Source organism: Rhincodon typus, chromosome 7 (genome assembly GCF_021869965.1).
Source record: "Rhincodon typus isolate 14 chromosome 7, sRhiTyp1.1, whole genome shotgun sequence".
NCBI classification, from domain to species: domain Eukaryota; kingdom Metazoa; phylum Chordata; class Chondrichthyes; order Orectolobiformes; family Rhincodontidae; genus Rhincodon; species Rhincodon typus.
Genome location: NC_063338.1, coordinates 95,335,831 through 95,350,249, shown reverse-complemented (window position 1 = coordinate 95,350,249; position 14,419 = coordinate 95,335,831). Strand labels below are relative to the sequence as shown.

The window sequence follows — 14,419 nt, the reverse complement described above, 5'->3', positions numbered from 1 at the left end:
CACACCTGTACCCACACTCTACCCACAGTACACACCTGTACCCACACAGGCTACCCACAGTACACACCTGTACCCACAACTTACCCACAGCACACACCTGTACCCACACTCTACCCACAGTACACACCTGTACCCATACCTGCACCCACACATGCTACCCACAGTACACACCTGTACCCACAACTTACCCACAGTGCACACCTGTACCCACACTCTACCCACAGTACACACCTGTACCCACACCTGTACCCATACTCTACCCACAGTACACACCTGTACCCACACCTGTATCCCTACACTCTACCCACAGTACACACACTGTATCCACACCTGTACCCTCACACCTTACCCACAGTACACACCTGTACCCACACCTGTACCCCTACACTCTACTCACAGTACACACCTGTACCCATACTCTACCCACACTGTACCCAAAGCACACACTTGTACTCACACCTGTACCCACACTCTACCTGCAGTACACAGCTGTACACACACCTGTACCTATACTCTACCCACAGTACACACCTGTACCCACACCTGTATCCATACTCTACCCACACTCTACCCAAAGTACACACCTGTACCCACACCTTACCCACAGTGCACACCTGTACCCATACCAGTACCCACACCTTACCCACACTAACCTGCCCTCATACAGCTGGACATAGCTGCAGCTAACAGGTTAAACATGGTGACCTCCCCATGCAGTGAGAGATGTTCTCCACACCTGAGGACACTGACAGACCATTCCTCAGGCTGCCAGGCAGTAGTGGACACATCAACATTAACCCTTGAGCAGTCAGTTCACCCTCTGGCATTCTGCTCCATACCTGGATAGCAGTGACTCGGTTTGTCTGAGGCAAATTTATTTAAGGGAAGTGTGTGAAAAATCAAGTATATCTCCGGGAAATCTGAACAGAAATGCTGACAGCTCCTCCTGGAGAGCAGATCATTGCCTGAGGAAGCCAGAGAAAGCAGGGAATGCAAAACAGCCTGAGACAGATGTTGAGTTAGTGAGTCAAGAGGAGTGAGGTATGGGATAGGGAGTGAGAGAGAAAGGAGAGACACAGAAAAAGTGTGTGAAAACTGAAAAACCAAGTGGGGTTAATAGGGAGAGAAAGCAACACTGAAAGATTGCAGGGGTGGATAAAAGAGAGAGAGATTGAAAATGAAGGTAGAAAGAGAGGAGCAGGGAAGGGGTGAATGAGGAAGAGACTGAAAGAGAACAGGTCAAGCAAAGAGCGAGAGGAAGAATGTGTGAATGCAGAGGTGAATGCAAAGGAGAGGAACAGAAAAAATGTGAGTCAAAGACAGGATGAGGAATCTAGAGAGAGGTTTGAAAGAGAGACGGAGAATTGGATATGAAAGGAATATCTGAGAGAAGAAGAGGAACAGGGAATGTGAAAATCAGAAAAAGAGGGAGAGAGGAAAGGGAGGTGGGGAGTGATAGGAGAGAGAGAGGTGAGATCACGAAAGGGAGAGGGAGAAGAGAAAGCAATTGAGAGGGAGAATGAGTGAGCATGAGGGTGGGATCATTTAACAGCAGAAATGTGCACAGTCAGTTTAAGTGGGAAATTGATCCGATACGATAATAAATAACTGGAAAATAACACATCAAAGGGAAACTCTCATCCTGTGGTGCTATGTGTGTGTGAGAAAGTGAAATACAGCAAAAATCCTCTGCACTGTAAATGAACAATTAACCACAGCTAGTGGTTCCCAGCTAATTCGTTCTCCTCTTGGAGAAAGATTCTTTTAATTCAGCGACTCCCACTCAACAGACCAACCCTGAGAGGGAAACAGCTTCCTCTGTTATTTTAAGACGGGGTCACCAAAGGCACAGTAACCTTTACTCAAAATGAAACTTCTTCAAAGCATTCTGCAAATGTTATCAGCCGTGGCTCAGTAATCAGTATTCCTGTCCCTGAATCAGCAGACTGGGGCCAGGGACTCCGTTCCCACACCAATCAAAGGCCTGAGGCTGATATTCCCAGTGCAGTGTCAAAGGTGTGTGTCACTGTCAGAGGTGCCACCCAGCAGGGGAGCGATTACACAAAAGCTTTGTCTGCTGTGTGCAAAAATAGACCTTGTTGCACTTTTCACAAGGGATTCCCCTTATGTCCTTGCGAATATTTAGCCTTTGACCAACATCAGAAAAGCACCTTAACTACCAGACCACAAGACGTAGGAGCAGAGGTAGGCCATTCAGCCCATCTGCTCCATCATCCAATCAGATCATGGTTGATCTGATAACCCTCAACATCACTTTCCTGCCTTTTCCCCATAACCTTTGCTTCTATTACTGAATAAAAAAATCTGTCTATCTCAGCCTTGAACTTTCCTGTCTTGTTCCCTTAACCCTTGATTCCCTGCCTGATTAAAAAACTCAGCCTCAACAGCCCTCTGCAGTAAGAATTCCACAGATTTAATCCCCTCTGAGAGAAGAAATTCCTCCTTATCTCATATGATTTAAATGGATGACCCCTTACTTTGAGATGATGCCCTCTGATCCTAGACTCTCCCATAAGGGGAAACAACCCCTCCAAACCTCCCCTGTCTAGTCCCCTAAGAATCATGTTAATCTGATCATTATCACAGCGCTGTTTGTGGGATCTTGCTGTGCACAAACCAGCTGACATATTTGAGATAACAAGGTGTAGAGCTGGATGAACACAGCAGGCCAGGCAGCATCAGAGGAGCAGGAAAGCTGATGTTTCTGGTCTAGACTCTTCTACATTCTGAAGAAGGGTCTAGACCTGAAACATCAGCTTTCCTGCTCCTTTCATCCAGCTCTACACCTTGTTATCTCAGATTCTCCAGCATCAGCAGTTCCTACTATCTCTCTACAGCTGACATATTTCCTCTATTACAAGGGTGACTGTGCTCCACGCCCCCTCGACCTGTCCCACATCCTTAAGAAAAACAGGAGCAGATCGTTTTTTTTCCTTTATTCATTCATGGGCTGAGGGCGTCACTGGCTAGGCAGTATTTATTGCCCATCCCTAATTGCCCAGAGGGCAGTTAAGAGTCAACTACATTACTGTGGGTCTGGAGTCACATATAGGCCAGACCAGGTAAGGATGGCAGTTTCCTTCCCTAAAGGACATTAGTGAACCAGATGGATTTTTCCCAACAATCAACAATGGATTCACAGTCATCATTAGATTCTTAATTCCAGATATTTACTGAATTCAAATTCCACCATCTGCCGTGGTGGGATTCAAACCCGGGTCCCCAGGACATTATCTGGGTCTCTGTATTAACAGTCCAGCGATAATACTACTAGGCCATTGCCTCCCCTTAATGTTACTGGGTTAGTGACCTGGAACCCAGGGCCAATGGCCGATGCAAATATGAGTTCAAGTCCCACCCCAGCCTCTGGGGAACCCAAATCCAATAAATTAAAGAATCTGGATTTACAAATATAGTCACAGTTCCCATATAATTACAAGATTGTGGTCCTCGTGGCTCAGAGGTAGTGTTCCTAGCTCTGGACTAGGAGGCCAGGGTTCAAATCCCATGTGCTCCCAAGGTGTGCAATGATGTCTCTGAACTGGTTGATTAGAAAAATCTATGCTGGCTTAGTTATTAAAAACCAACCTGGGTCACTAATGTCCCTCTGGGGAAGGAAACTGCTGCCCTTACTTGGTCTGGCCTACATGTGACTCCAGACCCACAGCAATGTGGGTGACATGTAACTGCCCCCTGAAATGGCTGAGCAGGGTAACCAGTTGTGTTCCAGAAAGCAGCTCATTGCCACCTCTTCCAGGGCAATTAGGGACAGGCATCAAAGGCTGGTCCATCCGATGACACCCACACCTCATGGATGGAGATGAAATATTTTGTCTGGAAAGCGTTTTGGATCGTTCTGAGTTTGTGAAAGATGCGATAGAAATAAGCGTTCTTTCTGGATCCAAATTAAGCAATTTTCCCAAAGTACAGGAGAGGGATCGCCATTACAGCCTGATAAATGTACAGTCATAGCATCATTAGCCGGTGCCACAAGGTACAAACGTGGTCACTGAGAGAGGTGAGCAATAGCCAGACTATCGACAAACACATCCTGTGGAAATATTCAGGTCCTGCCGCAGTTTGTCATGTGTTTGAAGTGCTTCGGTTAAACGAAAGGTTGTAACTCGTACCCGAGAGTTAATGACAGGGACCCGAGGAGGCCATTCAGGCCCTCTAACGTGCTTCCCCACTCAATTTGATCAGTGGACGTGGGAGCAGAAGTGAGCCATTCAGCCCATCAAATTCGCTCCACCATTCAATGAGATTGTGACTGGTCTGATCATCCTCAACTCCACTTTCCTGCCTTTTCCCCATAACCCTTGGTTCCCTGCCTGATCAAAAACCTCAGCCCTGCATATATTTACTGACCCAGCTTCAACAGCCCTCTGCAGTAAAGTATTCCAAAGATTCACTCCCCTCCGAGAGAAGACATACCCCTTCATCTCTGTCTTAAATTGGCAGCCCCTTATTTGGAGTTGGTGCTTTCTGGTCCTAGACTCTCCCACAAGGGGAAATCAACTTTTCCACATCTATCCTGTCAAGGTCCCTAAGAATCTTGTACGTTTCAATAATGTTGTCTCTCATTCTGCTAAACTCCATTGAGTACAGGCCCAACCTATTCAACCTGTCCTCATAAGACAGTCCCTCTGTACCTTGTACCAGCCGAGTGAACCTTCCCTGGACTGCCTCCAATGCCAGTCTATCATTCCTTAGATAAGGGGCCCAAAACCATTCACATTATTTCATTGAATAGTTTTAGCAAAACACCCTGACTTTTATTTTACATTTCCTTTGTGAAAAAACACCACCATTCCATTTGCCTTCCCTATTACTCACTGGCCTTGGGCACCCAGCTTTTTGTGATTCAGCAATGAGGACTGCCCAATCTCTCTGTGTTGTAGCTTTCTGCAGTCTTTCGCCATTTAAATAATCATCAGCTCTTCTATTCTTCCTGCCAAAGTGCATCACCCCACATTTACCCACATTATACTCCAGCTGCTAAGCTTTTGCCCATTCATTTTACCCTATCTATACTTTTCTGCAAACTCTTTGAGCAATCCTCACCACTTGATCCCCCCACACATTTTCATGTCATCCACAAACTTGGCAACAGTACATTGACTTTGCTCATTGAGTCATTAATACATTTTGTAAATAATTGTGACCCAGTCATACAGCACTGCTTACAGGTTGCTATCTTGAGAATGTCCATAGTCTCACGTCGCTGCCTTCTATGAGTTAGTCAAGCCTCTATCAGTGCTAATATTCTACCCCCAACACCTTACAGCTATTGTGCTGTGCCTTGTCAAACACCTTCTGAAAATCCAAATCTGTCCCTTTTATCTATCCTGCATGCTACCTCCTCAAAGGATTCTGTTAAATTTGTCAGGCAAGATTTCCCCTTCATGAAGTCACGAAGCTGACTCTGCTTGATCATATTATGCATTTCTAAATGTTTTGCTATTTTATCTTTAATGATAGACACTAACATTTGGCAATAACAGGCATTAAGCTGTCCTACAGTTACCTGTGTTTTGTCTTCTTTTATGAGCAGTGACCTAATAGAGGTTTATAAAATCATGAGGAGCATGGATAGGGCGAATAGTTGAGGTCTTTTTTCCAGGGTAGGGAAGTCCAACACTAGAGGGAAAAGGTTTTTGGTGAGAAAGAAAAGAGTTAAAAGGGACCTAAGGGATAACATTTTCACACAGAGGGTGGTGCGTGAATAGAATGAGCTGCCAGAGGAAGTGGTGGATGCCGGTAAAATTACAACATTTAAAAGGCAACTGGATGGGTATGTAACTAGGAAGGGTTTAGAGGGATATCGGCCAATTGCTGGCAAGTGGGACTGGATTAGTTTAGGATATCTGGTCAACATAGATGAGTTGGATTGAAGGGTCGGTTTCCTGCTGCACATCTCTATGACTCTGTGATTTTAAATAAAAGTGTTGCATTGCCAGTTTCCTACTCTCTAAGATTTTTCCAGAAATTGAAACATTCCTTGACAACTACTACCAGCATCTGCAACTATTTCCTTTAATATCCTGGGATGCATCTCCTCAGGTCTAGGAGACTTTACGGGATCTTTCGCCTATTAGCTTTCCTAGCACTTTTCTCTAGTGATAGTTATTGTATCTGTTTCCTGTCTGGAATATTTAAGATTTTTGGAATACCTTCATTGCTTTCTACTGCGGAGACTGATGCCAGATATTTATGCCTCTCCTCTGCCATTTCCTGCTTCCTCATTATTGTTTCCCCAGCCTCATTCTCTAAGTGACCTATGTTCACTTTGGCTTCTCTCTTTCTTTATATATTTAAAGAAGCTTGTGCTGTCTGTCTTGATGTTACTTACAAGCTGTCCCTCAAAGTTTATTTTCTCCACTTTTATGATTATTTTGGTCATCTTTTATTGGTCTTTGAAACTTTTCCAATCCTCTGGCTCACCATTAATGCACATTGTATGTTTTTTTCTTTCAATTTGATGCTATCCTTGACTTCCCGGGTTAACCCTTTCTTAGAATCCTTATTCCTCTCTGGGGTATATCTTTGCTATGGGTCGTGCACTATAGTTTAAAATGTCTGCTATTAATCCTCAAACGTCTTTGTTTCTATACTCCTTTCCCAGTCTACTCCAACCAGCCCTTATTCCTTTGTAATTATCCTTATATAAGCTTAGCACAGTTGTTTCTGACCCAGGTTCCTCCCACTCAAACTGAGAACTAAATTCAATTAGGTTATGGTCACTGCTTCCTAGCAGATAATTTACCCTGACTTTATTAATTAAAACTGCCTCCTTACAGTTCACCAGCTCCGAAAGAACTGGTCCCCTCAATGTCGGAATTTTTAATTTACCCCCAGCCTCAACAGATCCTGTCATGAGGGAGAAAGTTCCAAATTCCCAATGCCCCTTTACATAGAACACAGAACAGTACAGCACTGTACAGGCCCTTCGGCCCACGATGTTGTGCCGACCTATTATCCTACTAAGATCAATCTACTCTGCATACCCTACATTCAACTATCCTCCATGTGCCTATCCAAGAGTCGTTTAAAGGCCTCTAAAGTATCTGACTCCGCGACCACTGCTGGCAGCGCATTCCACACACCCACCATTCTCTGTGTGAAGAACCTACCTCTGACGTCTCGCCTATACCTTCCTCCAATCACCTTAAAATTATGCCCCCTCATAATAGTCATTTCCGCCCTGGGAAAATGTCTCTGGCTATCCACTCTACCTATGCCTCTCACCATCTTGTAAACCTCTATCAAGTCACCTCTCATCCTTCTTTGCTCCAATGAAAAAAGCCCTAGCTCCCTCAACCTTTCCTCATAAGACCCGCCCTCCAGTCCAGGCAGCATCCTGGTAAATCTCCTCTGCACCCTCTCTAAAGCTTCCACATCTTTCCTGTAATGAGGTGACCAGAACTGAACACAATATTCCAAGTGTGGTCTAACCAGGGTTTTATAGAGCTGCAGCATAACCTCATGGCTCTTAAACTCAATTCCCCTGCCAATGAAAGCCAACACACCTTCGTGTGAAGATGTCCTTCCTGATATCAGTCTTGGTCAATTTTAAGCTTCTGCACTCACCTACACACGCAGTCCCACTTCCCCTTCCAACCGCTCATCAGAGGAAATGGTTTCTCTCCATCTACTTTATCTACTTTATCCTTTAATGTTCTACTATAACACCTCAATGAGATACTTTCTAAATTCATTCGTGAGATTAAGGCATCACTGACATTTGCATCTCTCATTGTTTTATACCTGAGAGAATTGAAGCCCAGCCTGCACAATTTAACCCTACCAGCGCCTCTTACCCCCCTCACCTCTGGATCATTTTGGGAATCTGCAGGGGGCACAGGTTCAAATCTAACCCTTGCAGCTGATGGAATTTAAATACAATGAATAAATCAGGAATTGCAAATTAATCTCAGTTATGACAACCGTTATCTTAATCACTGAAACCCTCTAGTGTCCTTCAGTGAAGGAATTCCCTCCCTAAGGCTTGTGGGTCTACTTTCAGCACATGGATTGCAGCGGTTCAAGAAGGCAGCTCACCCCCACCTTCTCAAGGGGCAACTAGGGACGGGCAATAAATGCTGGGCCCAGCCAGCGATGCTCATGTCCAACGAGTAAGTGAAAAAACAAAATCTGCCGTCCTTACCTGGACTGGCCTACACGTGACTCCAGGCCAACGGCAATGGGATTGACTTTTAACTGCTCTCTGAGATGGTCCAGCAGGACACTCCATTCAAGGGCAAATTAAGCAGAGACAGCTAATGGTGGCTTTGTCAGCAACATCCACGTCCCGTGGCAGAATTAAGACAAATAAAGGAGTTTAAAGAATGGAAAGTGTTGTGTGCTGCTGGACGAAACCAACAAAATTGGAATAGATTTGCAAACGACGAAGAGAGTTTTGAAATTGAGTTGTTGTTGGGCTGAGCAGATTCCTGGGATGGCAAGACTGACGTCTGAAGAGAGTATGGATCAGTTAGGGCTATATTCACTGGAGTTTAAAAGAATGAGGGGGAGTCTCATAGAAACCCATAAAATTTTAACAGGATTAGACAGGGTAAACACAGGAAGGATGTTGCTGATGGTGGGGAAGTCCAGAACCAGGGGTCACAGTGTAAAGATACAGGGTGGGCCATTTAGGACTGAGATGAGGAGAAATGTCTTCACCCAGAAAGTGGGGAGCCTGTGGAATTCTCTGCTCCAGAAGGCTTTTGAGGCAAAAACATTGAATGTTTGTGAAAAATAAACAGATATAATTTTTGCTCATTGTGTTCTATGCTGGCTCTTTCAAAGAGCTCTACAGGCAGTCTCGCTCCATCCTACCCTCTCCCCTGCATATTCCACATCACAACAAATCCCTGGGTCAAAACTAATTACCATCCCCTTGCCCCACTCTTTTGCTGATTCCCTTTGATCTGTGTCCCTCACGGTTACCAAGCCTCCTGCCCCTGGAAACACCTTCTCCTCACGTATTCTATCAGAGGTTCTCAGATTTGTTACCCAGCAGAAGGAGGCCATTTGGACTATTGTGTCTGCACCAGCTCTTCAAATGAGCTTTATTACAAAGTTCAGCATCACTTCCTTGCTCTTGTATTCTAGGCCTTTACTAATAAAGCTGAGAACACTGTGCACACAATATCCTAGGTGTGGTCTCACCAAGGACCTGTACAATTGTAACTAGACATCCCTGCTCCTAAGCTCGAATTTTTTTTTCCCTTTATTCAATTCACAGGATGAGGGCATCGCTGGCCAGGCAGCATTTACTGCCCATCCCTCATTGCCCAGAGGGCAGTTGAGAGTCGACCACATTGCTGTGGGTCTGGAGTCACATGTAGGCCAGACCAGGTAAGGATGACAGTTCCCTTCCCTAAAGGACATTAATGAACCAGATGGGTTTTTCCCAACAATTGACAATGGATTCATGGTCATCATTAGACTCTTAATTCCCAATATTTTATTGAATTCAAGTTCCACCATCTGCTATGGCAGGATTCGAACCTGGGTCCCCAGAACAGTATCTGGGTCTCTAGATTACCAGTCCAGCAATAATACCACTAGGCCATCACTTCCCCCTTGCAATGAAGGCCAACATACCATTTATCTTCTTCACCATCTGCTGTACCTGCAAAATTACAAAGTTCCACTTACCAGTGTCAGAATCATGTGACCTCCCACTCTCTATCCACCATGAACCAGTACTCCCATAGATGCCATATCGAGGTCACACCAAGTCCCTTTTACCCATCATGCACTGTTGCTCAGTCCAACAACAACCCAATCTCAAGACTCCCATTCTCATTTGCAATTCCATTCCTATTTCTACGATCTCCTCCAATCAGAGACAGAGGTAGATAGGGAGAGAGAGATAACGAGGTGTAGAGCTGGATGAACACAGCAGGCCAAGCAGCATCAGAGGAGCAAGAAAGCTGACGTTTCGGGTATGAACACTGGCAGGTAGATAGGTTCTTGATTAGTAAGGAGATCAAGGATTATGGGGAGAAGGCAGGAGAATGGTGTTCAGAAACATATCAGCCATTAGCCTCCTCTGCTCTGAGGAGAACAATCCTAGCTTCCACTGACTTTCAGTTGACCTTGTGTTGATTCCTGATCGAAAACGATGCCCCCCTCCCACCAGCTATGATTCAGTGTCACTCTGGGTGGCAGAGTGTTAACCATTGAAATCAGTGATGAAGATTGGGAAGAGGCCATTCAGCCCCTCGGGCCTTATCCACCATCCAATAAGACAATGGCTGATCAATGACTTGACTCCACACACTCTCTTTCATACCATGTCCCACGTGCCTTGGACTAACAAAAGTCTATCAAAAGACCGTAAGATACAGGAGCACAAATTACGCCATTCAGCCCATCAAGTCTGCTCCATATTTCTCAACACCATTCTCCTGCCTTCTCCCCATAACCCTTGATCCCCTTACCAATCAAGAACCTATCTATCTCTGTCTTAAATACATTCAAAGTCTTGGCCTCCACAGCCCTCTGTGGCAATAAACTCCACAGATTCACCCCACTGTGGCTGAATAAATTCCTCCTCATCTCAGTTCTAAAGGGTTGTCCTTTCACTCTGAGGCTGTACCTTCAGGTCCTAGTCTCTCCTCCTGGTAGAAATACCTCTCAGTATTCTGTAAGTTTCAATCAGAATCCCCTCCCCCGCATCCTTTTAAACTCCATCAAGTACAGACCCAGAGTCCTCAACTGCTCCTTACATGACAGGCCCTTCATCCCTCAGGATCATTCTTGTAAACTTCCTCTGGACCCCCTTTAATGCCAGCACGATCTTCTTTAGATACGGGGCTTAAAACTGCTCCCAATATTCCAAATGCAGTCTGACCAGAGCCTTATACAGCCTCAGCAGTACATCCCTGCTTTTGTATTCTTGAAATGAATGCTAACATTGCATTTGGTTTCCAAACAACTAAATGAACCTGCATGTTAGCCTTAAGAGAATCCTGAGCTAGGATACCCAAGTCCCTTTGTGCTTCAGATTTCTGAAGCCTTTCCCTGTTTAGAAAATAGTCTGCATCTCCATTCGCCTTACCAAAGTGTATAACCTCACACTTTCCCACACTGCATTCCATCTGCCCCTTGCTTTGCCCACTCTCCTAGCCTGTCCAAGTCCTTCTGCAGCCTCCCCACTTTCTCAGTACTACCTGATCCTGCACCTATCTTTGTGTTATCTGTGACCTTAGCAACAATGGCCTCAGTTCCTTCATCCAGAAGGAAATCCCATCAGTCTCAGATTTCAAATCAACAATTAATCTGGCATCAGTTCCCGTTTAAGGAACAGAATTTCTAAACTCTTCCCCACCCTCCATGTGAGGAAGTGTTTACAAATTGCCAAAGAATGGTCACTGGACTAGAAACATTAACTCTGCTTTGTCCCCACAGATGCTGCCAGACCTGCTGAGTTTCTCCAGCAATTTCTCTTTTTGTTTTTGATTTACAGCATCCAAAGTTCTTTGGGTTTTCTTTTTCATTCCTGAATGTCCAGGCTCAAACCTTTTGACTTGGTTCTGTATCTCTGCAATCAGATTCCCATAACCCAGCTCCAAATCCTCCTTTTATATGTCTACAAATGTACAAGCAAGAAAGTTGACTAGGCCACTTGGCCCTTTGAGCCTGCTCCCCAACTTGATAAGATTGTGGCTGATCTTATTTTACCTCAACTTTACATTCCTGCACATCCCCAATAATCTTCCATCCCCTTTGGTCAGCAAGAATCTATCTCCCTTGGCCTTAAAAATATTTAAACATTCTGCATCCACTGCCTTTTGAGGAAGGGGATTCCAAAGACTCACAACCCTCTGAGAGAAAAAAATATGTTTCCTCATCTCTGTCCTAAATGGGTGCTTCTTTATTTTTACATTCGGATCCCTAGTTCTAGATTCTCCAACAGGAGGAAACATCCTTTTCCACATCTACCTCATCAGATCCCCTCAGTCACCTCTGAAACCAGTTTAAATCTCTCAGTCCTCTAAATTCCAGGCTCTAGTGGTGCAGTGTCCCTATCTCTGAGCCAGGAGGCCCACTTTTAAGTGCCACTTGCTCCAGAGCTGCGTTGTAACATCTCTGAACAAGTTGATTAAGCAAAACAATTACATTTTAGGAGCAGGGTCTATTCTAGCACAGTGGAAGTGTCCCTATCTCTGAGCCAGAAGACTGAGGTTCCATTCCCACCTCCTCCATGGGTGTGTGATAACATCTCCAAGCAGGTCGCTTATGAAAAATACTGAACCCAGAAAGAGAACGCGCAAAGTTGAATGACTAAGCTCTAAATGTGGGGAGATCTTGTGCTGACAAAGGGGCAGCGCTCCAAAAAGCTTGTGATTTCAAATAAACCTGTTGGACTATAACCTGGTGTCATGTGACTTCTGACCTTGTCCAACCCCAGCCCAACACCGGCATCTCCACACTGGAACCAAGAGGCCCACATTCAAATCCCACCTGCCCTAGAGGTGTGCTATGACAAACATCGAGATTCCAGGAATAATTAATCATTCTGTCCACCAACCTCTCCCCACAACCTCTGCCCCCTACAAACCCAGCGTCCTACCTTCCAACTCCAACACAGCCAGCACAGCTGAAGAGTGGGATTCTCCGACGCAGTTCCGAGCGATGCAGGTGTAGACCCCGGCGTCGGTGGGTTTGCAATCCCGGATCCACAGAGCCCCATACTCCCCGCTCTCCTGTGCCAGGCAGAGGTTGTTCTTGTACCAGGCCAGCGTGGGTACGGGGCACCCTGTCACTGCCACCTTCAGCCTGATGTCACAGCCAGTGCCTATTGCTGCGTTCTTCAGCTTCCTGAGAAAAGCAGGCGCCTGGGCACGCTCCACAACAGGGGGCACCTCGGGCACAGTCTGGTCCCCGCCATGGACCCTTGCCCTCTTTGTGGGGACAGCTGAAACCCCCTCCGCCAACCTTGCCCTCCCAGTGGGCAGGAAAGGACTGGGTTGGGCCTCTCTGCTGCCCTTCTTCAGAGTGAGGGTAGTCTGCACAGTATGCATGAAGAAAAACCCTGAGCAAAATGTAAAGGGGGTTAGAAACCAGAGGGACAGCTGTCAGATACAAATATCTGGTGTTTTGCAGCCTCTTCTTTTTCAAATCTAATCAAATTTAATAAATAAAGGATGGGGAGAGAGAGAGAGAGAGAAAGCGAAGAGGGGAAGAGCTGATAATCTTTTGAAAAACGTATTGAACTTTCTGCTCGATGAAGCTTTCAGCGTAAATTGAGCAGAGATCACGAGTGAAAAATTGCTTCAGCTGAGCTTACTAAATTAAACAAGCCAAAACCGTACACAGGAAAGGAATTTATAAACTTTGAAAAGAAGAGTTTTAAAAGAATCTCCAACATTTAAACCAATTCTTTTTTTTCTCTCTCTCTACAACCGGTTAAGCTTTTTTGTAAGAACAATGAGAATAAAAGTTAGCGTACCTCAATTTTTTTACGAAAAGGCCTTTTGCTCAGGGTTTTCTCCAGGTTGGAGCGAGGTCGTTAGGTGAGGTTTTCGTTGATGGAGGGCTAGGCGGGTGGGGGTGGGAGGAATCAGTTGAGAACGGCGTTATTAGTGCGGAATATTTTTAGCAAGGCTCCAGCCACTAATCCTTTCCCCTCTCTTACGAACCTCAGGAAACCTCCAGAGAACGACCCCCTTCAGCGCTGGCTGCTTCGTTTCCTTTAAAGTTACTGTTTTACTGAGGGCCCTAGAGTGGAGTTGGGGTTACAGGTCACCTGCCTGATCATGGTTGCCCCCCTACTCAGGCACTGGTGATGTCCCACAGATTTCAAACCTCGTCTCCCACCCCACCCCGCCTCACTCTCTCTCTCTCTCTATCTCTGCTGTCATTCCCCTGTAAAACCCCAGCTGTCTCACATCAATCACACCTGTCTTTAAACAGCTCATCCCTTTAAAGCAGGCAGTGGCAGGGCTGGGGTGGGGAGCTGGTGAGATTGGGCTGGAGTGCAATGAACCAAAATAAGATCAAGGCCCATTGACCCCCACCAGCCAATTCCCCACCAACCTCACCACAACCTCATCGTTGATGCCCACTCTGGCGGAGGTGGCAGACCCTGACTGGGAACATTTTGGACAACACAAAGGGAGTACGCACTGTGCCAACGTTTGTCCCTCAGCCACCATTCCTGGGGGCTGACAATCTGGCAGTTGCCACATTGCTGGATGTGGGAGCTTGCTGTGCGTGCATTGGTTTACTTAAATTGCAGCAGTTCGAAAAGCATCTGGTCGTAGGTTCCCCCCACAAAGGTGTGGGACTCCCTCTCCCACATCTGGGTCTAACATGAAACAAAGACAAAAAAACAGAAGTTGCTGGAAAAGCTCAGCAGGTCTGGCAGCATCTGTGAAGG

The 14,419-nt window shown here is 45.7% G+C and overlaps 1 protein-coding gene across 1 annotated transcript in view; it reads right to left on the bottom strand.

The window, feature by feature from the left end:
- spega (striated muscle enriched protein kinase a) overlaps positions 1–13,061 on the bottom strand; it is a 149,400-nt gene extending 136,339 nt beyond the window's left edge. The window contains exon 1 of the mRNA XM_048599279.1: positions 12,611–13,061. Within this exon, the coding sequence (XP_048455236.1) occupies positions 12,611–13,061 (451 nt within the window). The remainder of the gene's footprint in view (positions 1–12,610) is intronic.
- Between the last annotated feature and the right edge of the window lie 1,358 nt (positions 13,062–14,419).